General features: G+C 43.4%; 1 protein-coding gene across 1 annotated transcript in view; it reads right to left on the reverse strand.

The window, feature by feature from the left end:
* The window catches only part of LOC143102518 (protein kinase C beta type), a 132,085-nt gene that overhangs the window by 66,186 nt on the left and 38,399 nt on the right, over positions 1–27,500 (reverse strand). Inside the window, exons 4-5 of the mRNA XM_076266146.1 lie at positions 19,366–19,477; positions 14,666–14,794 (exon numbers count right to left, since the gene is read on the reverse strand). Coding sequence (XP_076122261.1) covers positions 14,666–14,794; positions 19,366–19,477 — 241 coding nt within the window. The remainder of the gene's footprint in view (positions 1–14,665; positions 14,795–19,365; positions 19,478–27,500) is intronic.

Here is a 27,500-nt window from a genome sequence, read left to right on the forward strand (position 1 = left end):
GTCCCACGCGGACACTGGTGGCCTTGAGACAGACGTCCACTGCCATTTCCATAATGAGTGACGTGCCAAGGCAGGTGGGGGCGTTAATTAAGGCAATGTGTGTGTGTGTGTGTGTGTGTGTGTGTGTGTGTGTGTGTGTGTGTGTGTGTGTATTCCATCTTGCAATTATGTCCCTGTGTGCAGCACGGCTGCAATTCATAAGATAATCTCACTGGACTAACGACCGAACAAACACACACACACCTTTTGACTACAACATAGCTGTGCAGTGTTATTTTTTTGTATACCCCTAATAAGCACCCTGATCATGTTCTGTTGAAATTCCACCACAAGGGCATGTTGGGTGGGTGGGACGCTACACGGTCCAACACAAATTGAAGTGGTCTGATAATCTAAACAGTGCAAGCTCAACACCCCAGTTAGACATAAAAAGATTGCCACAGTGTTCTTTTCTTTTCTTATTTATGGAATAGTGTTTAACCCGTACAGCTGTTTCTCACGCCCAGCGAGTGGGGATGTGGGATCTACAGCGTTACACCACAGTGCCCCCTACTGCTGGCATATGGTATGTCCCCCTCAGCAGCATTAACATAAGGAGGAAGATCACAAGAGGAGAGAATGTATGATGCTCCTGCAGTCATCATCATTAAAAAAAATCTCAGTAAGTGTTAATGAAAGAGCTTAGGTCACTGGCGGACGGCAGGAGAGGGAGAGGAGGGGGGGGGGCAGAAACGCATTGGGTGTGTGTGTGTGTGTGTGTGTGTGTGTGTGTGTGTGTGTGTGTGTGTGTGAGAGAGTGAGAGAGAGAGAGAGAAAGAAAGCGACAAATAAGGTAAAAGTGGGTCCAGATGGGGTTGAGGAAGGCTTTGAGTTTGGGTAGTTTGGGCAGAGTGGAGGGAGCAGAGGGGTCCCCAGGCTGGACTGTGGCTACATACGTAGGTACCACCACATCTGACCAGTTGGGCGGGGGGTCAGTGATGGGAAAAGTGGCCCTCCTCCTTCATTATGGCCATTCAGTAGATCAACACTGAATCGTACATGATGCTGCCGAGGAGCATACACAGTACACACTGTACACGTAGTGTCTCTCACACACACACTCACACGTACGCACACGCACAGGGAGGAGGTGAAAGAGTGAGGTGGGTTTGGGGGGTATAGAGAGAGAGAGAGAGAGTGTGTGTGTGTGTATGTGTGAGGGGAGGGGTATTATTAGGATGAGGGCTGTGATGACTCATTTGCCCCCATTGGGCCATAGAGCGTACAGAAGCTCTGATGAGTGGCAGCCAGCCCACAGAACACATCAGCCCTCATCAATGTCAGCTCAAATTCCACTTCACATGTGTACACACACTGCCACGCTAATGTGCGTGTGTGTGTGTGTGTGTGTCAGAGAGAGAGAGAGAGAGAGAGAGAGAGAGAGAGAGAGAGAAATAAGAGAGTCAGAGTGTGTGTGTGTCAACACCGCTGTACTAATGGACTCAGGGGAACAGTTACATGAACAGGATTTGAGTGAGAGTGTGGAATTAAACTGGCTTTCAATAGAGTAGCTCTGTTCAAACTCCCTTTCCCTCGATGAGGCTGAAAGATTTAATAGCTGTCAAGTCATCACTTGGGTAATGTATGTCTACTGTATGGAAAACAGGAAGACATGGGATATGTACAAAGATTAATTAAGGTTCATGAGGGGTGCAATATTCATAAGCTTCTGAAAGAGGCAGATGATTATGACCTTGCATGATACAATCTTATGCTAGTAGCATAATCTGTAACTAGATGTACCTCATAGCGGTACAAAATATGACCGCCGCTCAGTCCTGTACATCCGTTCCGCAAAAATAAATCACACTAATCAATTTGTCTCCATCTTTTACTCCATCCCCCACTCTTGAAACTTTTGTGTATGCTTGTTTGGCATGCCTGTGTGTGTGTGTGCGGCTGCACAGAAAGTAGCCTACTGGCGCTGCAAAGGTAAATAGATTGTAGAATAGCCAAAAAAGTTGTAGCATTGTTATAAACCCTTTAAAATCTCTAAACAATGGCAGTTCATCACAGTTCATCCATTGCAACTGGATTGATGAAAGGTCACTTACACCTGGAGGCTACATTGTATTTGGGAAAAGCAGAAGGTAGCAGCATAATGTATTTATGTATTTATTATTAACAAAACAATCCCTGTCAGTTCCATGCAGTTTTCAACAGCTATCAAGAAGAGAGGTCATGTCATGGATTTTTGTGAATGTTTCTTCTTCTACATATGCCATAGTTTAGTCATCTAGTTCATATGATATTCAGCTTTATTGTCAATGCACACATTAAATACCAGTAGTCTAAAACAAAATGCCGTTTTACCCAGTGGTGCAAATAACTGACATGTCCAAAAGGGCCTTCATGAAATGCGTTGCTAGACTGTTCATACACATTTTAACGGGCCAAGTTGAAGAGCTACCGTCCGTTATTGTTCGTGCAAATAATAGGCTGATTCATGTTCCCTTGCATTTTGCAACTATGAGGTCCATGGTTAGTCTGGCTTTCGCCAGACCAAGCTCAATCTTTTAAGAAATCGTAAAAGAAATCGCCGGCAGATCAGGCTGAGTTCACCCAGCCTAGTCCATGGTAGGCACCCGATAGAAATATTGTTTAATTTTGCGATTGAGATATCCACGCACTGGCGCCCCCCCCTGCGACGTGTTCGCCCCCCGGTTTCAGAGCTATTCTAAATGCAAAAATGCATAGAGGGAGTTATGAAAAAACCGTGACTGTTAACAAACTATATAAGCTATATAAGGTAGGCCCTATGCTAGGCCTATTACACAACATAAATGGTCACTAGGCTATGCTGGCGACCCAAATAAAATCTCCTATGGGAACCAATGGCTTACAGTATCAAGCGGACTTAAGCTGCCACCTCTTGGCGAAAAGTTAATAGTTTTGCATATCAGTAGTAATACATTTCACGCAGCTGTGTTAATCACGGAAAGCGCGAATGAAGTAGACACTTCTAAATGGAACCCAACCCACTGTACAGTAGCTCAAGGTCTGTGGCTAAAGCAGCCATAATGAAAGCGTTATCATTGTTTGGAAACTTCACACACACACGTGTTTTTTAATTGCATAGACTACAACTACCAAGCTGGAATCAAAGCACATCGACTCCCCTCTCACACCCTAAACACGCACTTCGAACAAACAAAAAGCATCTCAGTCTCACGGTATAGCCATAGGCAAAACTGTATCGGACCGGTGTAACGTTGGTACTAAATCATCCATCGCAAAGAATGATTTTTAGTGCTGCCGCGATTAGTCGACTTAGTCGACCTAATCGACCATGAAAATTAGTCGACGGCAATTTTTTTAGTCGAAGAGTCGTTTTACTATTGACCACTTATTTATTTTTGGTCTCAAACGGCTCACTGTTATATTAACTCTATGTTATTAACTCTTGAAAAGTACAATGACTGTCTTTGGATGTTAAACAGGCTACTAAGACTTTGGCAGTCATGTTTTAAACCCAGCTATGCACACTGCGTGCCTGCCTGCTTTCAGAGCAATTCATTATTAGGCAGAGCTAAGTGGGGGGAGCTAGTAGGTTACGCTAGTCCAGACTCTGACTAAAATACAGTAGTATTGTGGAAATTGAAATAAATGAAGTGAAGAGTGTCTCATGTTGACAACGCAACGGCGTGTCATTACTGTAATTCATTTATAAAAAAAAAAAAACGTTAAAACGAACATGCCGCCGCCAGTGATATCAACAATCAAGGTGCGCGTAATTTCCCATGGTCAATAAGTCACGACTCATATTTTTTTTAGCGTTCAAGCCAACTGATAAAGTGAGGTAACCTATGTGGTAAGACGCGCAAAGTGCCTGTAGCCTATTTGTTTTGAACATGCTGATGTTGCTCATTTGCAAAGTCCCCAACTACTGTCGCCTTTCAAAGTCCAGCGTTTCTCGAACTATGGGCCGCGCGGACCAGCACCGGCCGTAACGTGGACACTGCTGGTCCGGAGCCGCGGAGAGAAATTATTCCCGGGGCTTTGTCTGATAATTTGCTGCGCAATTGATCAAGGAACCGCGGACCGACAGAAAAAGAAAACAAACGTTTCTGCAATCAGTAGGAAATACTTGCTAATTTTGTGTCATCAAACATAGAGGCATACAATTAAATTGTGGTATGAGCGTTCATTCAATGCGCGATAGAAACTGAAACCACTTGATAACGTTGGTAGCAAAGCTCCAATTCAACCTGTTGGAAGGCTATTTAATTATGAAACTACATTTAATAGAACAATGTGGATTTGTGCAACTTCCATAAAAACAGAGCACAGACTATAATACACTATCTAGAGTAGGCCTATTGTATAGTCAAATTTGAATAATGTGGCCAAAAGCTTGTGGCATAATTAAATATGTCAATATTCTTTCCATTTGCCTGCCAGTGTATGATGCTTGCATGAGGGAAACATCCCAAAACGATGACACCCATATAATTGCTGTTGTTTTGAGAAGTCTTTATCATGCAACCAGGCAAAAGCAATGGAACTATTGTAATTATATTTTACATTAGTAAAGCAGTCCTCTGATGTGTATGTTTTCACAAACTTTTTGTAAACAATGTTAGCACTTTAAACACTGGCTGCTTTGAAGTGCATGTATAGCAATATAGCATAACAATAATAATTGTGATGTGATATAATGATAATTTGATGGGAGGTGGGTTCATGTAGGTGGGCCCTATGACCCCAAAGTCTGCCATGACCGGGCCACAGGTCAAAGAAGTTGTCTATGTCCATGGCAACACTGGCATACAAATAAAGTCTATCAAAGGTCTGACATTAGATCTGAAGGTAGCATTTTAAATGGGTGTTTTTTATTAATACAGAATGTTTTTGAACAGTTTACTTACAAACTAACAAAAGTAGGGTGATACAGTATATATTTTACGTTTTCCCTTTAGTTGAGTTCAAAATAAAACGGACAAAACAAAATAACAAACACTTGATTTTTAAAAAAAATAGTCGTTTAGATTAGTCGACAAATCGAAAAATTAGTCGAAAGATTAGTCGTTAGAAAATTAGTCGTTAGTGGCAGCACTAATGATTTTTGTAGCACGTGCAACAAATATGTGTAGGTACAGCCCTGCCCTGGATACATCTCTCAACGTGTGCTCTAAAACATTTGGTTTAAATGGAGATGTAAATCATCACGGGTGCGTTAATAAATCTACATTGCGGCGAGTTGACACAAATTATTCACTGACGAATTTATGTAGTTTCAGTCTTAGTTACTTTACCTTGGGCCATGCCCTTCCTTACTTGAATCACTTTTGAAAATAGAGGATTGAAGTAGCCTATGGGTGTTTGGGAATGAACGTTGACTCAGATGCTTTTTGAGACTTTGAGCAGAAATGTCCCAGCCCGGTGTTTAGGATGCATCACAGACAGGTTCTTTCAGGTAGCTGCTAGCCTATATATTTTCCATTGAAAAACCATCACGTAGCGAACGTGTTGTGGCTAACTCACTTAGCTCCTGTTAATAGCCTAGGTTATGGTCATAAGCAAATGAGATGACAGTTGAAAGATACAATTAGTGCTGCTATCAATTTACTTGGTATAACCGCATTTATAGTTTTCTACAAATGCAATCAAATTGGCCTCCATCACTCAACCAATGCTAACGGTAACATTATTGTACCTAGGTCCTATAGCTATTGATATTATAAGATTAACGTACCTGCAGTAAAAACCAAGCATGTACGATAAACATTCTCAGATTTATTTCGGCTTCAAGAAGAAATGGGAATTACATTTCATGTGAAAATCGTCCTATTCTTATTAGACGTTATCTGCGGTAAACTACAGTCCTTGCAGGAAGCGTCCATTGTTTTTCCAACCCACTTTAGATTAGCTGCTAACTTCCAACAAAATTATGTCTCACTGCACTCATGTGCCATCTGGTGGACAAACGACTACGTATCGCCAATAGGGAGGGAAAGTAATCTCATCGCCATCTAGTGGTTGCGTTCCTAGAGTTTAGCGGAGTGGATGGGATTTTTTTTTTAGAAAAAATATATCTCGGTGCACATTGGGACTTTAATTTAATGCCTTCCATATGTTAGGCACTGGGGTCACCTCTATTGCTTCAAGTGGTCATACCTTATTTTTAGGATCAGTTGAATTGTTTTTGTCGTAACACGGTGATAAGGAACTACAGATGCATGTGAGGTCACATGTTTGGGCGCTTAATCTCTAACTGATCAATACGCAATTTGCTTAACTGGCTTAACATATTTTTGTAATAACGGAATGTGATGTAAACCGCGTGGATAACCTTTATGTCAGGATAACTGGTGTTGTGCTTCACATGAAGAGCTAGCTGTAAGTGTTAAGTGTCAATGCTAACCAGGGTAATAAATAAACCATGCTACCGTGAGTAACGTTGAAGGGTAAAGTCACGTTACTTCTTTTGTAGTTCGTTTTTCGATTTTCTTAAATAAGGCAAAATAGGGTCTGACATTTTCACAGTTAGAATATTATTACTGTATAGACACTGAAAAATATTTTTGGTGGATAACATCGCTGATTTGGCTTCACAATATTTTTTTAAAAATAGGTCTATGGGACTTAACATTGGAGCTGCTCTTCAATAGGAACGCAACCACTTGGGGCGCTGGTTTTCACTTTCCCTCCCTATACTGGAAATGCAGCCATGATAATGATGATGATGAATATTTGGTTTTCCTTTAATCCTACTGAATTTGTAATTATGTATCGGCCGTTCTAATTTCCGATACCGATAGTATGTGTGTGCCTGTGTATGTGTGCATGTGTATAGGTGTGTACCGCCATCTACAGGCCAAGGAGTGTAGTCACTAAATGTACACATAGCTTAAATTTTTTTAGACCCCCTCATGGATGAAATTCTATGAAACTTGGCATACCCCCAGAGAATGCCAGGTTAATCATAAAATTTGGTGCAGTTCTGATTATGGGCTAGGTTGATGTGGGCCCTTGAGACCTACATACCATAAAAATGTCTTCATCCTCGGTGCCACGGTTCAGGTAGTTATTTAGGAAAAACTGCATTTTTGGGGTTTCGGGGGGCCCAGCACGGAGTGGCCCCCGGGGACCAACTAAATTTTTCCGTAAAAGTCTAGTGGGGCTACATACCCACCAAATTTCATGTGCCCCGGTGTTTCGGTGTCCCGGGTATCGTTGACCAAAAATTCAGAAAGTAGATGAGGAAAAAAAAAAAAAAAAAAAACTTTGACAATCACTATATGACCGCTTCGCTAGCGGCGGTCATAATAAATGTGTTGCTTAAATGTTGGATGGACCTTAATGACATTTAAAGATGCCCTGCCACACAAAACCGTTTTTACTCTTATTTTTTGAAATAGGTTAGGTCCATATGTATTTTCTGTTATGTTGTGAATGTGAAAATGAACCGCTACCCCCTCTGTCAGCTCTAGCCACTGAAAAGAAATAAGCAGAGAAATCAGGCCAATTACAAAAGCTGCTCAGTCTGACGTGGAATTAAATGAGCTCATTACTATTCATGAGCTCGCCCAGTTGAGACCGCGCTCACAGAATTCGTCTAGCTCAGTGACAGTTTTCGTATGCAAAGATGGCTTAACGTCAACGGGCCTGTGCGCTATGCACAAATAGAACTTCAACAATAATGCATGTTGCCCAAGGACCCAGAGTTGAGGATCAAATGGCTTCAGTTTATTTCTTGGAACAATGCCAAAGCTGGAGCAATAGGCTACCATTGCGGCAGTCTACGACCAGTGCTCAGTCCGTAAGTAAAACGCTATTGTCAATTCAAGGAAGTGAAATGTTATACAGATTTAATGCATTCGCTAGCCTAGGAGGTTTTATGCCCATTTGGACAATGCTAACACTCACTAGCCAAGCTAAGTTCATGCCATGAAGCTAAAATTAGTTGATAACAGCTACCATCCCACCAGTCAGATGACCAGTGCCCAGTCCATAAGTAAAACGCTATTGTCAACTCAAGGAAGTAAAATGTTATACAGGTTTAATGCACTCGCTAGCCTAGCAGGTTTTATGCCCATTTGGACTAGCACTCGCTAGTCAAGCTAAGTTCATGCCATGAAGCTAAAATTTGTTGATAACAGCTGTCATGTTATGGACGAAACCGACTAGCTTTTAGCCAATCAGAGTCAAGCAGCTTAGCTCTTTGAAGAACTGGCGCGGGGGTGTCGAGGGGGTGTCAGGGGGGCCTCAGCAAGTTGAAAGGAAAAATAAAAGCAACAAATACATTTGAAAAATCTAAAATATACCTGTTACTATGAGGGTTGTTATACAGTACAATGCCATTATAAAAAATTGTTGCATATCTGAACATTATATTTTCCATGATAATGACTGTGAATAATAGTAGAGTGATAGCTCTCATATAGCAAAAAGCCCCAAATGCAATCTTTACACACTGTATGCTCCATCGCGAAGTGCTTGTGGCTAAATTAATTTTTAGGATTAGCTTAATGTATTTTTACATTTGCCGTAGTATTGTCGATGGGTTTAATAACACATCAGGGGGGTCCTTGGCCAGAACCTAGTGGTATTTGGGGGACCTTGTCGTGGAAAAGTTTGGGAACCCCTGTTCTATACCACGCTAGAATGGCTTAAAACAAGGTAACCAATGCAAGTCCATGATAGAACTTCAGACATTAACACAGAGTAATGAAATATGTGTGGCAGGGCACCTTTAAAGCCCATTCTTCACCTGACTGTCTTCTTTTACCCATAGCCTCAGATAAATAACCAATATGACCACATGCCACTAATTTCCATACTGCATAGAACAACACATGTTCTCTAGAATGGCTGACTTTCAATAGCAGCGAGGATAGCAGCGAGAGCTCACTGGGCCCTCCCTGCAGCTCCAAAGCCTGAGCCCTGCTGGTGAGAACATTCAAAATGAGGTGTGGTGATGGACTATTGGACTGACAATGTTTGCATTGAATTTACAAAAAGGGCTCCAAAAGGGCTCCTCGCCCTCAGCCGTTGGGCTGCCATCGCATCGGGCATGGGAGCCAGCAAAGGAGAATCACAATCACAAGGGAGACATCCCCCACCCTCCCTTATTTTGCTTGAAAATGGCTCTGTAACAGATGTGATTGGGTAAACCATCAGGGTGCTGCTGTTACAACATTGCCATCTGCTGGTGATGGGGAGTATCATTCAAATCCATCTCATTTCAAACATCTTTCAAGTGATTGTAGAGGAAGAGTGAAGTACTGTACAGCAAGAGGTGAAGACAGCACATACAGTAATTTCCTGTGTATTAGCCGCATTGTGTATAAGCCGCAGGACAGTGTTTTATGCTAGTTAAAGGGACACCAGGCAATGTTTTCGTGTTAATTAATCATCTTCATAAGTCAGTATATGGTTAAATGACTCATTACGGGGCAAATGAAGGCTCTCTTGCCCGCCCCTACTGCCTGTAGGAAGAATATCCCACTTGCAAGTTCGGTGTATCCTACCTGCCGACCTTTAGTCTCACAAAGTCTCAGACATCGCGAGAAGCAGGATCAGTTTACATCCTGCATCCCCAGCACAGAGGCAGGCTAACGAAACGCTAGCGATTGTTGCATACGTGTGTATAATGGCAGAGCCGGCGAATAAGCAGCGAAAACCCTTGACTGAAGATGCAAAGAAAAGGAAAAGAGTTTCAGACCGAGCGAGGGCTCGCACACGTATCGACACGTACAGACGGTAGGGGGAGCTTCAGGCTTGCCTGGTATCCCTTTAAAAAGAGTGATTAACAGGAAGTGCATTTGATCAGTGAGCAGAAAGCATCTGAGAACAGTTTGGTCTAGATTTTAAATTGGCAACAGTAGGGGCATTTTTAACCTGGATGTTGGTTCCATCCAAATGCTGTTTCCAGAGCTGAAACACATAGCAGCTAAAAGCTGCTTCACAAGGTTTAGTTCTGATAGTAGGCAAGAAGAATCCTAGCTGCTGCATTATGCATTTGAAGCTGTTTGATGGTATTTTTAAGGCCTTTGAAAAGCCCATTGCAGTAATCAACCCTGCTGGAGATAAATGCATGAATGAGTTTTTCTAAATCATGCTTTGACATAAGACATATTGCCAAGGTTTGGCAATGTGTTTGAGGTGGTAATAAGCTGGTTTAGTTATTGCTTTCATGTCGCTTTTGAAATGTAGATCACAGTCAGTTAAAGATGCAGGCAATGACTGCGCAGGAATATGTTTATGTTTATATTTAAAATGATAAAAACAGATATATAAAATGTATGATGCTTTGTCCAAAACAACATACATTATATTTTAACCAAAGACCAAACAAAACACATCAGAGAGGTAGCTCACCCCTCCCTTCAGTATTGAAATCGTGTACCACCGCTGACTACACCTTTAAGAAACCAAGATTTTTAATAGTATCTTTTGCTTTAATCCATTTAAGTCCCTTAAGTCTTTGCTCCTGTTTAACAAATATTTATTTACACACACACACGTAACTTCTTGTGCAGACCAAAATTCTTTCCAAATCGGACTATGTATTGTTAGCTGGCCTACCTGCTTGTATAGTGAGACAATTACAAATGATTCAAAATACAGCAACACATATGGTCTTTAATCATTCAAAGAAGACACATGTAACTTTATCAATTGCTCAAAATTAGCTGCCTATAGCAGTCAGAATTTACTTAAAATCCCTCACTCTGGCCCACAGGACACTGACTGGATCTGCACCTTGCTATTTTAATTCCATGATCTCTCTTCCAGCTCTATGTCCTGTCTTGCCCACTGCGGTCCTTTGATGAGCGTCTGTCTGTCGGCCTTCCATCACCATTATGAGGTCACAGTGAAGACTCTTTGCTTCTGTGATTCCTACACTGACTACAGGTTTTGGGATCTATCTAACTAACTATCTAACTAAGTGCAAAACAATGAATGTAGCCTTTGACTGGTGCTGACTTCGTAATTTGCCCAAACTTGTTGTGATCAGAGAAGAGACTGAGATTCAGGAAGATGATCTAGTGCTAAGTAAAGTGTAGGCCACACACACACACACACACAGACAAGTAAACAAGTTAAAGGAGAAGTTCGTTGTGATATTGAGCTAAAGTGTTTTGAAACATGATACCGAGTGTGAACTTTTGTCTCACAGCTCATCTCGGCTTGTCCCCTGCACTCCAAAATCTAGCGCTAGTTAGCCGACAGGTTTTCATTGGGGGTGCCTCGGGCATCGGGCTAGCCATGCAAATAAATCACTGTTTTACACTATTTACGAGGCTCAAAGTAGCTCCACACTTCATTGGTAGACTTCCGAGGGCCCTGACATTTAAAACGAGACATTGAGAACTTTGAAAAAGCACTGGTGGTTTATTTACAAGACGATTTATACAGACAGTACCTTCAGGAAGTTTACCAGGAAGTTTACTTACTGGAAGCAACTGGAATCCATGCATTTCCACAGAATTATTTGTGATCAGGCATGGAATTGAGGGTCACAAGTGTGTTTTGAGGCATTTTGAGTTATTCACAGATTCTGAAAGTGTAGTTTTTAAGCTTTCTAACAATGTCTTACACATGGAAATCCGATAACATTTGAAGAAGTTGTAGCCCATTTAAAGTATACACATCTCAAAGCTACAAGCTGAGAAATCATGCAAGAAAGTTTGCCTACTTTCTCCCTGAATCCATGGGAGGGGAACACAATGGTCCTCATTTGCATGACATTAAGATCAACCCTCCCCCCTGTCACGGTCACTGATCTGTCAGCCTGCAGTGCAGAGTGTGTTGTAGTGGTCTGAAGCGCTCTCTAGACCCACAGTGTACATTAAACCTCTTATAAGGTACCAGGTACCTGCCATCAGTCAAAACAAGACATTCTCGCATTAGGCCTACGTTAGCTAGTAGCAATGGATAAAGTTTCTAACACACAAACTTTATCCCCGTCAAATGTAACTGTGGAGATAGCATCTGATATCTTACGATCTAGCTCCTCCGCTGCCAGACCGAGAGATTCTTCCTCGTTGTAATTATCTTCGGCTAAGGTCAGCTGTAGATTAGGGATGTTCTCCAATGTAATGCAGTCGCCTTCATCATCAGATTCAGCTCATCTGCAATCCGCTGTGCTTTGTCCATCTCCATTCCAATTGTAAACAAACAGCATGCTGGTTCAGTAAGTAGCCATGAGGTTACTTCTAGCATACAGCTGATTGGCCGACAGAACAAAAGAGCACTAATAGTCACGCCCAATTCAAACGCTGGTTTACTTGAAACTTAACCATTTTCAAAGACAAAATATACACGCAACCAATGCTGTTATCTGAAACATGGAATTGCTTCTTTAGGACTTGCACATTCTGCAAAAACGAAAATAACTAATTTTTCGCGTTTTTCGCGACTTGCGTCTCTGCGACTTGAGCTTGGTTTTCCCATGCCTGGTCACATTTTTGGAATCAGATCCCTTATCATACCTGTTCATTCGAACTCGTCGCTCGACTTATCGTGACTAAATTCAAGATGGCGGCGAACAGTAAACTTCCTGAAGGTACTGTCTTTAGGTCAATATCACACCGAACTTCTCCTTTAAGTACACTCCCTCTCTCACACAACCACATGGTTACTTGATTACCCACACTTATAAGTTTGCCTGTTTTTGCTAGAACTTTGGACAACTTTGACACTGATGTGTATGTGTCTTCCAACGCTGATGATACACAAGGCACCTTTCTGAGCAATGTTGCTGGGCAAAGTTCCTGAGTTGTTGTTCTGGCATGTTCCCTTTGATATTGGGCAACTTATTTTTCTTGAGAACTTGAATCATCAGTAGGCAAATTAACATGATCATCCAATCTTAACACATGGAACCGGTTATGTGGTTGCCATGCAACATAGCTCAAAAAATACATCACCTAAAGTAACACGATGAAAAATTCATATTTATGGCCCGGGATACAGGGATACACAGTGTAGTATCTAGAATTCTGGGCATGCATTGACAATGTCAGAGACTTCATCCTCCGTATTATATGTCAGTGTGCCATGAGTTTGAAGCTGTTATTTTTAAGGGAATAGAATTATATTGGTTTCCTTTATGCCCACATTCTGGGGCCCTTAATAGGTCCGGTGGTTAGTGTGTACCACTTGACAAGTTGAGTTGTGACTTTTTGAGTACATCTCTGATACAGGCTATAAGATGTAACAGGCAGGTCAGCATTAGTTGATCTGTTGACTGCACATAGATTCACATAATTCGCAACAATGTCTTCCAACTTAACTACCGTTGTTAGGAAATAAATAAAGAAATAAATAAATAAACCATCTTCCACAAATGGGGAGTCTTCTAGGTCTGTAACGATAGAGACAAAGTAACCTCAGATAAATTAATTGAAAGAGGGATTAACTTAAAATGGGATACTGGGTTCATTTCAAATAGCAATTCAATCGAGCTAATCCCCCAATTATCACAGCAAAGAACCTCCCTGTAGGCAATGCTGTACTGCAACAGTTTAGCCACTGGGGGGCAGCACATGAATGGTCTAAGCCCTGGCCAAGCTAAAAGGAAGTCTTCCCTGTCTTCTACCTCACTGTAAAGTCTGCTGATCTAATATGTAGAGCTTTTAAAACAAGCCTCTAAATGGACCAGGCAATTCATTTGTCGTGGTCAATGCAGGGTACAATTATTTGTAAGTTCCCCTATTGATTGCAATCTATCCCTGATGGTGAGTGCATCATCACAGTGGAAATGAGAGGGCCTGAAGCTCTGAAGGACAAAGGAAAGATGAGAATATCTATTTATGTGTGTGTGTCTCTGTGTGTGTGTGTGTCTGTGTGTGTGTTAGTGTATGTGTGCATTATGTGTGTGTGTACTGTATATACTCATATATTTCATAACCTACAGGGTAACAGGGCTATGATGATTATAGCAAACATTTGCAGTAAGAGTGAGTACATATTAATAATGAGGCTGGGTGATTTGTATGCAGACACATATACACACACACACTTCTAGAGACACATAAGACCTATTCAATAACCTTCTGAGTGATTCAAAAACCTTTGCCCCAGAGATGCGTGTATGCATGCACTATGAGCTTGTATGTGAGTGTGTGTGCGTGTATATATGTGTTCAAATTTTGAATTAGGTACACCACTGGGGTGGTGTTTTTCAATCTGCAGTATGAGGGTGTGTATGTGCGTGTGTGTGTGTGTGTGTATGTGTGTGTGTGTGTGTGTGTGTGTGTTCACAAGTGATTGTGTTGTATTGCATAAATGGACTGTAGATTTATTACACCAGTGGGCTGGTGGGTGGGCAGTGGGTGCTCAGTGCTCTCTCTCTCTCTCTCTGTGTGTGTGTGTGTGTGTGTTTGTGTGTTTTGTATTGTACTGGTGTATGCTGTGCATGAGCTTTGTGTGTGTGTGTGTGTGTGTGTGTGTGTATGTGTATGTGCTGTATTGTGCTGGTGTATGCTGTGCGTGAGTTTTGTGTGTGTGTGTGTGTGTGTGTGTGTGTGTGTGTGTGTGTGTGTGGTATTGTGCTGGTGTATGTTGTGTGTGAGCGTGTGTTTCTGTGTGTGTATGCATGTGTGTGCGTGTGCGTGTGCGTGTTGTATTGTACTGTGCGTGTGCGTGCAGGCGTGGGCTGGAGGCATTGACTCACTGCTGACGGTGAGCACGTTGTTCTTGATCTCTGCCTTGATTTGAATGCGGCCCCTCCGCTCGGTATGGTCTGTCCCACACAGGCTTGGAACATTTTGCACACAGCGCTTATGGATGTTCATGAAGCAGTCTGGAGGGATGAGGGAGAGAAGGAGAGGTCTCACACACACACACACACACACACACACACACACACACACACGAACAGAGTAAAGGGCATGTTTTTCACACTTCATTTATGGATTTTCATCCAGCAGAAGAACACGGCAGGTGCTACACATTGTGTCCTGTTTGCAAGTGTACTCATTTCCCCAAAGCTAAGTGTCTAAACTTGATGTGTTACGATAGACATGTTTGTTGGTATGGAAGAAGCTACATGGATGTTTTCACACTTGATGTGCAAGATAGACTTGTTTGCTGGTATGGAAAAAAGCTATGTGGATATTTACACACCTTAAGGGGCCACCAGCTCACATGAGAGGCCCCGAGCCAGCCCAAGCAGTGTTTCCTGTCAATCAAAGTCCAAGCGCAGACTCAACCTGCCACCTCATTGCAAATAAAACCCGGACAAATCCCAGAAACAAGGAAAATAGACTAAAAGCTGCACGATTCCATAACCCATACTAAACGGTCACTGTTAATTCTCTCAGAGGGTCCAATACTGGCTTAGATGTCCCCTTGCATCAGGGATTTACCCTGTTGACCTAACAGCATGCCTAACAGGTAGCCAAGAAGCACACTGCTGCCCCCTTGTGGATGAGGTGAGTTTGGGAAAGTGTGCTATGTAACTGTACACCCCAACACACACACACAAATCAGACGAGAGTAAACGTGTCACGCACACACGCACACACACACGTTATAAGTAATAACAAAGCAATCTTTTTAAGAGAGGAAAATGTCATAATAACACACACATTCTCTCTCTCTCTCTCTCACACACACACACACACACACACACACACACACACAAAAGCACCTCAGTACTGCATTTGTGTTCATCATGTAATCGGCACTGGACCAGGCATGCCTTGAAACACCCCTAACACACACACACACACACACACACACACACACACACGCAGGAGAGAAGCCAAGGCTGCACGTCTTCACTCTCTCGGCACGAGACCGTGGGTGGCTGCCAGGGCCACATTTGCCTCCTGCGATTATTTGGCCAACACGACGCGACAAGAGGCGAGACGAGACAAGACAAGACGAGAGAGGCTACTGGCCGAGCTCCATACTGTACAGGCCTCCGCTGGGCAGACCACTGTGAGAATGAATCGAGACCTCACGATAGTACATAGTGCATAACATAGTGCAGTGTCACCGACTCTGGCAGGAAATGGTTGCTGAACACACAGCATTTGCAATGCCGCAAAAAAAGTCACAGCTATAGCAAAGCAAAGACCACTCGACTCATATACACACACACACACACACACACACACACACACACACATATAAACCTACACAGACACTTGCTCATTGTCAAACAATCTAATACATGTACACATCTCTCTCTAAGACACACACAAATACACATACAAACAAGCACTAAATATATGTATGACCATAATGAATAATGACACATTCAAGAATATAACTAGAACACCTGCACACAAGATCTATAGCAACCCACAACAGACCATAATTGTACTGTACAAATATGAACAAACTCTGCAAACAGTACTGTAACACATGCATAATATAGGCAGAAAAAAACAAACCCCAGACACCACCATCTAACAGTCACAGACACACCTGCTTCCTCTTATGACAAGTCCCATCACTAAGCAACAGCAGCAAGGCCTTCTCTCCTCAGAGAACTCAAAACATGAGCGCCATCGTGAGCTGAGGACTACACAGCGTGAAGGGTTGGCAAGGTGTGGAGCACAGGACATGCATGCACACACACACACACACACACAGAGATACAGATACACACACATGGGAAACTGAGGACTGGTAATTATAGCTCTCCCTGATGTGTCTGCAGCCATAACAGCACAGCCTCAGGTTTCAGGTGAGCGACGGCCTCTGGGGACACAAAACCACGTCCTCAAAACATGCACACACGCACGCACGCACACACACACACACACACACACACAGCCTGGCTCCACTCCCTCTCATCCCATAGCAGGTGAAACTAATAGTGAATCTGCTCCAATTCTGGAGCACCTGGATGTGGAGAGACTGACTGATGGGCTGACAAAGTCGCTGTGCTCAAAGACTCGCCATCCTCTGGCCCGTCGATAACAAGATAGGGCGCTATGGATGAACAGAGGGAATCAGATAGGGGCTAGAGGGAGCAGATAGGGGCTAGAGGGAGATGGGGTGACATGGGGTGGGGTGCACAGGGAGGACGTTGTGTGTGTGTGTGTAGTGTGTGTGTGTCTGTGTGTGTGTGTGTGTGTGTGTGTGTCTCTGGAGTGTGTGTGTGTGTGTGTGTATACGCGTGTGTGCGTACGTGTGAGCGTGCCTGTGTGCGTGGGTGTGTTGCATGCACGCATGTGTGTGTGAGGTTCACGACTGAGCGTTTTTAATGTTTCATGTCTTCGGGCGAAACGAGGAGCACGAGAGGAGAACCTGAGCCGGACGGGTGTCCTCACGAGACTGGGCGGCGAGCGAGCGAGCGAGGCTGTTACACAACTGGCCTCTCTGGCGTCTCGCTGGCTCAGGAGCGACTGAAGTGGAGCATGACGCTGGCCGACGGCCCGTGGCCTCCTTACCCACACTCACACAGCAACAGTACACACCATCACACAAGTAAATAACTTGATGAACTTGCATGAAAGGCATATATACTGCAGTTGCTGCATAATGGTGTACTGGGTTAAAACGTACTGTAATGTTACATATTACTATATACATGTGCATGTACTATATAGATAAAAACAAATATATATACTTGGATTTGTTCACAGTGATAAGTAAATGCATGTCACAAATAGCACTGATATTGTGGTGCTTCATGGAATCTACTGAGCAAGGGAAAAAATGCACTTACAGCTTATACAGCTACAAAAGAACAGCTACGAACAACTACAACTTCTATTAGTGATGACACGGATCCTTCGGTTGTTGTCCTTACAGTAGTTCCATAAAATGATAAATGCCGTCTAGCTAGGATATAGTCTGGGTGGGGGGGGGGGGGGGGGGTGCGTGCTCACATTCATGGCATGCTCCATAAACGCATGCTAAACAGAATATTGGGTAAGTATCAACTGTGACAGTATGCACAGCAAGGCTGAGACCAGCTTGGGGGAGGCTGGAGGACCAGGGGTTTGGTGTCGGCCAAGCTCCGTGCTGTGAGAGAGAGAGAGAGAGAGAGAGAGAGAGAGAGAGAGAGAGAGAGAGAGAGAGAGAGTGTGTGTGTGTGTGTGTGTGTGTGTGTGTGTGTGTGTGTGTTTGAGCAGCTGATGGCATGCAGTGTTAAGATGACTATGTGCATGACTGGGCGGTAGTGGATTGATAGAGTAGATTAGTTAGACTGTTAAGGGGCCCTAGCTGAAGGGAGCTGGATCCGTGTATCCTGTGATGCTGCAGTATAGCATAGAGTGTGTTGCAAAATGACTAAAGTTCAGCAGTTTATAACTTATGTCACTGCAGTTATCTACAAAATCGGGCCTACTGGTTAGGGCTTCGGGCTTGGAACCGAAGGGTTGCCGGTTCGATCCCCGACCAGTGGAAACGGCTGAAGTGCCCTTGAGCAAGGCTACTTGAGCTAACTCCGCTTCCAGCCTCTATGCTGTGGGTTTGGAGGCCTAGCCCCAGACTACAGTGAAACCGCATCAGAAGTGAAGCACCAGTGCCACTCGCAAAACTTGACATAGAAGATGCGCCCATTTTTTATTTTATTTTTTAAATGTCCGAGGGGCACACACAACACTATCACGTCTGGTTTTGCCAACTCCACTGGTTAAAGTGGAAGTTCATTGTTCTAAACAGCATACGCTCCGCAGACCAGTTGCGCGTCAAGTGTAGCTAGGCGGTCCAGCGGAGCACAGCTCTCTGGTAGGTCTTAACACATATTCTGTTTACTCTTCAAGGTCTACAGTATGTGGAAATGAGGAAAAAAAGAGATAGTTCCTGCTGCAAAAAAAGGAATGTATTAACATCTCTCTAAGTGCCCGTCTAAAAAGTCACTGAGCTGAATATCTGAGCAGGAAACAGTAAAAACAAAACTCCCAGACAGAAGTTGGCCAGTAGTGTTTTGGCGGTTCTTTGGCACGCACACACACACACACACACACACACACACAACCATACTCAGGTGCTTACATCCTAATAACAGCACTGAGTGAAAAACCCTCAGCATCTCCACATAAGGGATGAACATTAAAAACACAAAAGTTCAGATAAAGCAACAGAGAGAGCAGAAGGGTCCACTGTATATCAGTGAAGCACAGAAATATGCCCATTATGAATGTTTTCATATAGACCAAAACAATTAAGAGTGAATATACTTTTCAAATTTGCTTTCACACTATTACTCAACACCAGTGTGTGGCTCTCTGCACAGGACGGCTATATCTTATCTCCTATATCACTTTAAGACCTGAAGTACCCAGAATGCCGTATTGACATTAGAATGGGGTTACAGCTACGTGACTTGCTGTGTAAACACAGGCCTCAGCGGAGAACTCTCCAGTAGTGTGTGTTTGTGCGCCGTAATGTGATTGTGGTTGTACGTACGTTCACATCTCATGCCCTGATGGAGGAGGCCATACAGGAGGGAGCCACAGTGGTCACAGAAGGTCGGACTGGAGTATGTGTGCACCTTGAACTTGTGCTTGCTGCGTGGGTCCTGAGAGAGAAAGAGAAAGAGAGAGACAGAGAGAGACAGAGAGTGAGAGAGTGTGTGTGAGAGAGAGAGAAAGTGAGAGTGAGAGAGAGAGAGAGAGAGAGAGAGAGAGAGAAAAAGAACAGAGACCATATGTCATCATTTTATATTATACAGTATACACTGCTGCTACACAGGGGTGGTAGTGACCAGTGATGTTGTTCAAAGTCCCCTGTGTGATGTGCTGTGTGATGGGATGAGGAAAGGCCAAACTGACCACAGCTGTGTTTATCAAACATCTGAGGCAATTGTGACTAACCAAACTAACAAAAACTAACAAACTTATGAAAAAAAACGCAACCAATGTTTGGTTAAATTAAAAAAAAAAATCTATGTATAATAAAGACAGATGCAACTGCAACAACCAGGAAACTAGAATACATCCATCTATGCAGCTGAAGCAGCTGAAAACTGGTGGCCTAATTCAGGATGTCCCTCCAACTGGCCATAGATGCTGAATGTGATAAGTAAGGGATAACGGCCCCCGAGGTGTCCCGTTATACGGAATTAATGGACGAGGGCGAGGGGCAAAGAACTCCCCGACGCGTATAACTGGACACACTTCGAAGGCCGTTATCCCGCTTATCACCCGGTTGCCACTGTAAAGCTATGCCTTTATAGCACGCAAAGGAAACACGCGGTTCCGTTTAAAAAGAAGCCCACTAGTTCAGCTTGTTGTACAACTTTCGTTGGCCCTATAACAGCAATAGCATGGATAGTTAGCTTGTTTACAGTTGATTCCATTGTTGTGAAGCCTGCCTCCAGGCTGAACCGTCGTCCTACTATGGTTGTTATAGTTACCATTCATAATAGTGTTTCCCATACATTGACTTATTTGCTTATTTGTGGTGGCCCACCACAATATCAACACTGACCACCACACAATGATTTTTCCAGGTTGTACTAAATTGTACTTAAATCTGGTTAGCATCATAACCACACTGCGCTAATTTGTTAAAAACTGTTGCATTCAAGTTAATTCTGCAAACCTACCACCACAAATATAATTCAATTCTGTGGGAAACACTGCATTAGCATTGATATGGAACGGAGATGAAACTTTTTTTTACCAGATCTACTTCACTGTTTAATTTAGCAATGATGCTCTGTTTAGTTACAGACACACACACACACACAGAATGGTTAAACAGTGACACCCCGGTGCAGTCAGTGTTCTCCATATGCCATCTACATGGCTCTGAAGCATCTCTCTCTCCCTTTCTCTCCCTTTCTCTCTCTCTCTCTCTCTCTCTCTCTATCCATCCATCCATCCATCCATCCATCCATCCACTCTCCCCCTCTATACTGTATATAACACCTTTTCTCTCTCTCTACCCTCCCACCCGCATATATTTATCCATCCATCCATCTCTCTCTTGCGCTCTCTTCCTCTACATTCATACTCTCTCTCTCTCTCCCCTTCTTTCTCCTTCTCTCTCTCCCAAACACTATCCATAATTCAACCGCTCCAACAGACACCCCCCACACTTCACCCACCTGCCACTCTCCACAACTTACTCCTGGCTCCTCTGTGTTGCGCTGACAAATGAGCACACAATGGGTACCGGGCGGGTGCCATCTGCGGCGGGCGAGGCCCAGCGCATTGCGGCTCTTAAGAGGAGCAGCGGAGCGGGCAGTGGCTTGAGAGTCACGGCTTCAGGGCGACACAATACAGAGGTGGGATCACAAGGAGGCCAGAGGGGTTGGCTTACATGGCGCACGCGCACGCACACGCACACGCACATCTTCGGATGGAGGGAACAGGTGCGATGGAGGTGGACAGGACTGAGATAAGGAGAGAGAGAGAGAAAGAGAGAGTGCTAGAGGAAAAGAAAGAGAACTGAAGAAGAACAGGATGTACAAAGAGAGAGAAGGAATCAGAGATGAGAGAGGAAGGAGGGAGAAGAGAGAGAGAATGAAAAAGATAGAGGGAGAGCAGAATACGATAGATGAAAGTGTGACAGGTAGCCTAAACAACAAAGCAGCATGAGCACTGTCTGTTTCCATGCAACCAACTAGGAAGGCTGGCCGCCAACAACTCTCTCTCTCACACACACACACACACACCTGTAATCTGCCTTTAGCCCCGGAGTGACCTTACCCCAACCCTCACACCTCTCCATCCAAGCATAACTTAAACGTCCATGACCGCAATCTTCATCAAACCAATCAGCCATATGCGTGCGCGCGTGTGTGTGCGTGTGTTGGTATATCAAATATTGAAACTCTTCATGTCATGAACTACATAATATTGTATCATTTATGGCAACATTTTAGTTAAAACAAGCAGTCGAGCAACAAAGGTGAGCATTAACTTGCCGTTGCTGAGATGAATACCAAGTCAAAAACTATTGTGCCTTGGCTTGGGGATTCCCATATAACTGAAGATACTTTAATTTTGAGAGGAGCCTCCATCCAATGTTGATGTGCTGAAGTGCATGTACAGCTTTATCAAATTTTAATGCAAAGGTAAACAATCATCAGTCATCCAAGAAGCCGCAGAGTATGTGTATGACCAAATACTGCCATTTTACCTAAAGACAGATATACTGATCAAGGAATATGACAACTTTCTAAATTTTCTGAAGAATCTGTATAATAAGGCCAAGGAAATGTCAAAGATTCCAAAAGCGAGGAGAGGAAGCAGTAACCAATTTAAAGAACACCAAGAGTTTCTGTCAAAGAACTACCATGAAGCAGAAAAGTTCAGAGATGAAGAAGATAGGGCTTTTCTAGAGTCCATGAAGACAGACAGGAAGGCATGTTGGTCAGGAGCAGATGTGCTATCTCAAGGCACACATAACAGGAAATAAATGAGAGAAGAACAAGAAAGGAGAAGAAGGGAGAAGGAGGAGCTGAGAAAATCTCAAAAAGAAATAGTAGGCAGTGATATTGTTGAGGAGGTCGAACATTTTCCAGTTCCAGAAACTTCTTCTCAAGTTGATCCTGACTTGATCCATTCAGTTATACCACACCGCAGGACAAGGAAAACTGGAGACCCAAAACTTTGCCCAATAATTTTGCTGCCCATCCTGATGTCATTTCTCTTATGAAGAGGGGCAAAATATCATCATCAATATCATCACAATTCATGTGGTGGAGGTGGTACCGCTGACAAGTTTTCTCTCTCATATGCCAGCCTGGACAGGTTTGATCGAAAAGCATGCTTGAAAATCTCAGAAGACATTGAGTCCTTCCAATAACATGGCATTACATTGGGATGGAAAACTAGTAGGCACATTAGAGGACCCTTACCATAAGGAGGAACGATGTGCTGTGTTGGTGTCAGGTGAACATGGCACAAAACTTTTGAGTGTGATGCCACTTCAGGAAGTTGGCAAGGGTGAGACTGGAAGAAACATTGCTGAGAACATAGGGCAGCTTTTGGAAGATTGGCAGTGTACTGATGCAATTGCTGCAATGGTGTTTGACACAACTACTAAAGACTGTATAATTATGTTCCAAATAGTTTAGTTTGTGTTGATATGTTATCATGAATTTAATTCCAAATTTTGAAAATTAGAGATACTAAGGAAAGGAGTTTGTGCTCAATACGGATTAAGTGCTAGGGAAAATGTACAATGTTCACCAACAAATGTAAATATTAGACATACATGTATTGAATTAAAAGTTGCAAAATGCATGCAGCTGTTATGTTTTTTTTTGTAAACAGAAGCTAGATATGTCATTAATTGACATTATTAAGTTTAAATGTAGTGTAAAGAAGATTATTGGAAAATAAACAAAATCGGCCATACAATATGAAATATTGTCAAAATAAACGTGCATTGTGGTACCCCTAGATCATTATCAATCTTCACCAAACTTCATATTTAGTATTTATTTATCAAATGGCATAATATTATTCACCATAGAAGAGTTTTTGAGGGAAAAAGGGGCACTTGACTGCGCGTGTGTGTGTGAGTGAGAGATAGAGAGAGAATGAGAGAGAGAGGGATACAGTGTGATGGCGGCAAGTGAAGGCCGACTGATATTATTGGTTGATATTAGCAATTTGCGGACCTATCGGTATCTGCATTTATAACGGTGGATAATTATTTTTACATTAAGTAAAGGAAAGCCAGCTGCTGATCCTTCATCTAAATTTCCAGGATTGTCTTTCAATCTTAGGATTAAGCTATGTCTACCAGTAAAATAGTGTTAGCATTGGTTGAGTGGTGGAGGCTAACTTGATTGTTGGTGTATTTGTGAAATATAAACGTGGTTATACCGAGTAACTTAGCAACAGCACTATAATTTTCTCTTTCGACTGTCATGCTTTGCCAATTTGTCCTCAATTTTAGATACAACTTGTCCTCCTTTACAGAGTCTGGTTGGTGGTCACCCTATTTCATAGCCTCCACTTCCCCTTTTAAACACAAATTATGACTATCAACTGGTCTTTTCAATGTATTTCGCACAGAACCGCTCGCCTGAAGTGGAAAAAACAGGCACCCCTACAATTCTCTAGCTGGGTCATGGTTACAGTGCAGTTGGAGCCGTGGCTGAGAGTGGATATGCCAGGGGCAGTGTGGCTGCTGTAAACTGTTGACATAGGTGCCGAAATGACGCAACGTAGGCACTGTGTACAAGCCATAAGTCATATGAGAGTATGGACGTTGTCTTACATTATGCAATTTTTCATGGCATTGGTGTTTATCAAAAGACCTGGCGCTATTATTCATAATAATTATTATCATTTATTATGAGCCTTTCATTAGGATACCAGACAATTAGTAGCCTGGGTTTCCCCATGCTGCCTTACACGCACAATTTTATTCACGCTGGATTCCATCCATTCCTGGATTCCAGGAACTTTGTTTTCACCTCAACAAAAGAACCAATCACAGAACGGAGGGGGGCAGCAAGACGATGACGACACACCGAAGCGGTTATGAGCTACGTACAGACACATTTGATAGACATTCCTAGCGCCCAATAAACGGCTCTGGGCATTCGTAAACCACATTTCAAATACCAGAAAATGAATGTGTAGTTCCCAGACCCCATCTCAATGCGATGAGGTTTGGCGTTAGCCAGGCTAGACAATTAGGCCTATTTAAGCACAATATCCCACCTTGATCAGAATATGCTCAAAATCAATATGATAAAAATTAGGATACATTTTTACATTGTGTTTGCGAAAAATAAATATTGGCCAATTTATCGTTTATCGTTTTTCAAAGAAAACCTATTAGACATGTTGCACTGAAAGTCACTACTCCGCTTGTGTCTTTAAAGACTAGCAGGCAGCATCAGTTACAGGAGTGGCAATGCAATGAATCATGGTTTCAGTCTGAGCTTCAGACCACAGCATGACTCCAGCGGCGACCCCACACTACCGCCCATCTCCGTGGCTGCACACGAGAACAGAAGGCCAGGAGAGGGAGACGGAGAGAGAATGAGGGGAGGGGAAGGGACGGGGAGAGGGACTGACTCTGAGTCAGCTGTGGCCCATTCTAGTGACAACAGCTTTAGGGCTTAGTGGACATGATTCAGTTCAGCTTTTAGGGTGAACTCTCTAACATGCTGAGAACATGCAAACACCAAGCACAGCATAGCACTTCCTGTGTTAACTTTACAGAGAGAGAGAGAGAAAGAGAAACAGACAGAGAGAGAGAGAGAGAGAGAGAGAGAGAGAGAGACATAGGGCTGGTTAAGCTTATCTTTCGTCTAGGGTTTGTTGTTAATGTTGGTGCAGGGCAGGTGTTACGGGGGCGCTTGATGTTTCTTCACCTCTGACGTGGGAGGGTAAAAACAAGAGGTGTGTGTGTGTGTGTCTGTCTATCTTCATTGGACAAGGTAGGGTGTCCATGCACACATCCCAGGAGAATGCATAATTGACATGCACAGACCTTTGCACAGGCCTTTCCCTTATCCAGACAGACACGTTTAGCCTGCTGTGAAGACCTCTTAACCGTGTCAGACAAGTCCTGACAGGCCAATGGATTTTTACACGTCTTTGCAGGAGAATTTCAGAATTTCACCTGAATCACGGATACATTTCTCACATAGAGGGTGTGTGTGTGTGTGTGGGGGGGGGGGTATGTGACAAATCATTTTCCAAATCTGTTCAACATATTTGTCCATATGTGTATGTAATTGAGCTTTGGCGATAATGTTGCTAAAACATTCAGACCAATAAAGCTTTCTTGAATGAAATAGAGAAGAGAGAGAGAGAGAGAGAGAGAGAGAGAGAGAGAGAGAGAGAGAGAGAGAGAGAGAGAGAGAGAGAGAGAGAGAGAGAGTAAAATCACACATTTAAGAATCAAGAAGTGACTGAAGTACAGCATTTCATTGCCTTCGTAGCCTGGCCAAACTCTGAGGGTGCTGTTGCTTCTCAGTTACCACATCCATCCACAGAAATAGAGATAACATCCTGTTCACACAGCCCCACTGAGACACCACTGAAGACAAAGATCCTTGATAACTAACTCCGCTTCCAGCCTCTATGCTGTGGGTTTGGAGGCCTAGCCCCAGACTATAGTGAAACCGCATCAGAAGTGAAGCACCAGTGCCACTCGCAAAACTTGACATAGAAGATGCGCCCATTTTTTATTTTATTTTTTAAATGTCCGAGGGGCACACACAACACAGCACAGCTCTCTGGTAGGTCTTAACACATATTCTGTTTACTCTTCAAGGTCTACAGTATGTGGAAGTGAGGAAAAAAAAGGAATGTATTGACATCTCCCTAAGTGCCCGTCTAAAAAGTCACTGAGCTGAATGTCTGAGCAGGAAACAGTAAAAACAAAACTCCCAGACAGAAGTTGGCTAGTAGTGTGTTTGCGGTTCTCTGACATGCCTGTCTGAATACTGAAACAACAGGACTGACTTTGTCGAAGAGCCATAGACTTACAAGCCAAACCTGTAGGCTCATAGGTCTTCAACACACGCGCGCACACGCACACACGCACACACACACACACTTGGTTTGGGATCACTGCTGGGTCCGGAAGAGGCTTCACGCTCCTCAGCCTCCCACACGAGAGAGAGGCCCCAAGGGCCCCTGGGACCCCGGGCAGAGCACAAGGGCCAACCCCACCCCCTCACCCCACCCAGTCAGTGAAGGTGTTTCCTCCTTTCATCCAAAAATAGACATGCAGACGTCAGAGAGAAACGGGGGGGGGGGGCACAAAAATGTTGTCACATGAACCAGACTGGGTCCCTGGCTTTAGCATTCTCTTAAGGGCTCAACATGCTTCTGCGTCAACTCCACGGCGTAGCTACGCCGGCACTCCAACGCCGTCGTGACCATTTTATGGCTCTGCGTCGGGTTGCTTTGCATCGCGGTGCATTTCACCGCCATAACGCTCGGTGTCGCCTGGGTCTGCGTCGCTCACCAAAACAAGACTGTATGACCGAAACAGTAGCCTACTCAGAATGGCAAAGCCCAAAGAATGTCGTGCCAAAATATTAATCTTATTTGTTTGGCCTTTTCTTGCTTAAATTTTGTTCAAAGTATCGAGAAATAGACACAGTAAACCAACAAATAAATCTGAGGTTATTTTCGAGGTGTCTGCCAGCCAGTTTAAGTTATGTTAGCAGACGAAGTTTAGCACAACTACCCACAAAGTTCTGCTTGCTGACGAAGTGCTAATTTCAAAACGTTACTGACATATGAAACCTTTACAAACGGATAACCCCGTCATTGTAACCAAAATTTGTCTGAGTTTATTTGCAAAGCTTATGTCAGTGAACTAGCCTGTTGCTAATCCCCACAGTAGGCTGCTTGAAACACGGCTCTGACACGACTATCAACACACAGGACAAGTTGACCAATCACAGTCTTTGCGGTCTGCGTTGCCTTGACGCGAAGTTACAATTTTTTGGAGGTACGGTGGAGGGGTCGGAGAGGGGTTCGCGACGACGCAGAGGGGTCTGCGGGGGTACGCCGTCAATTTGACGCAGAAGCATAAAATAGGCTTTTGTCATTTTCATTTCACCCCCCCAGCCAGGTTAAGCAGTCATCCATCCAAAGTAGCCC

This window comes from Alosa pseudoharengus, unplaced genomic scaffold, assembly GCF_046254945.1.
Source record: "Alosa pseudoharengus isolate Yale_2024_CS ecotype anadromous, Long Island Sound unplaced genomic scaffold, YU_APseudo_1.1 YU_APseudo_1.1_scf_4, whole genome shotgun sequence".
Classification (NCBI taxonomy): domain Eukaryota; kingdom Metazoa; phylum Chordata; class Actinopteri; order Clupeiformes; family Clupeidae; genus Alosa; species Alosa pseudoharengus.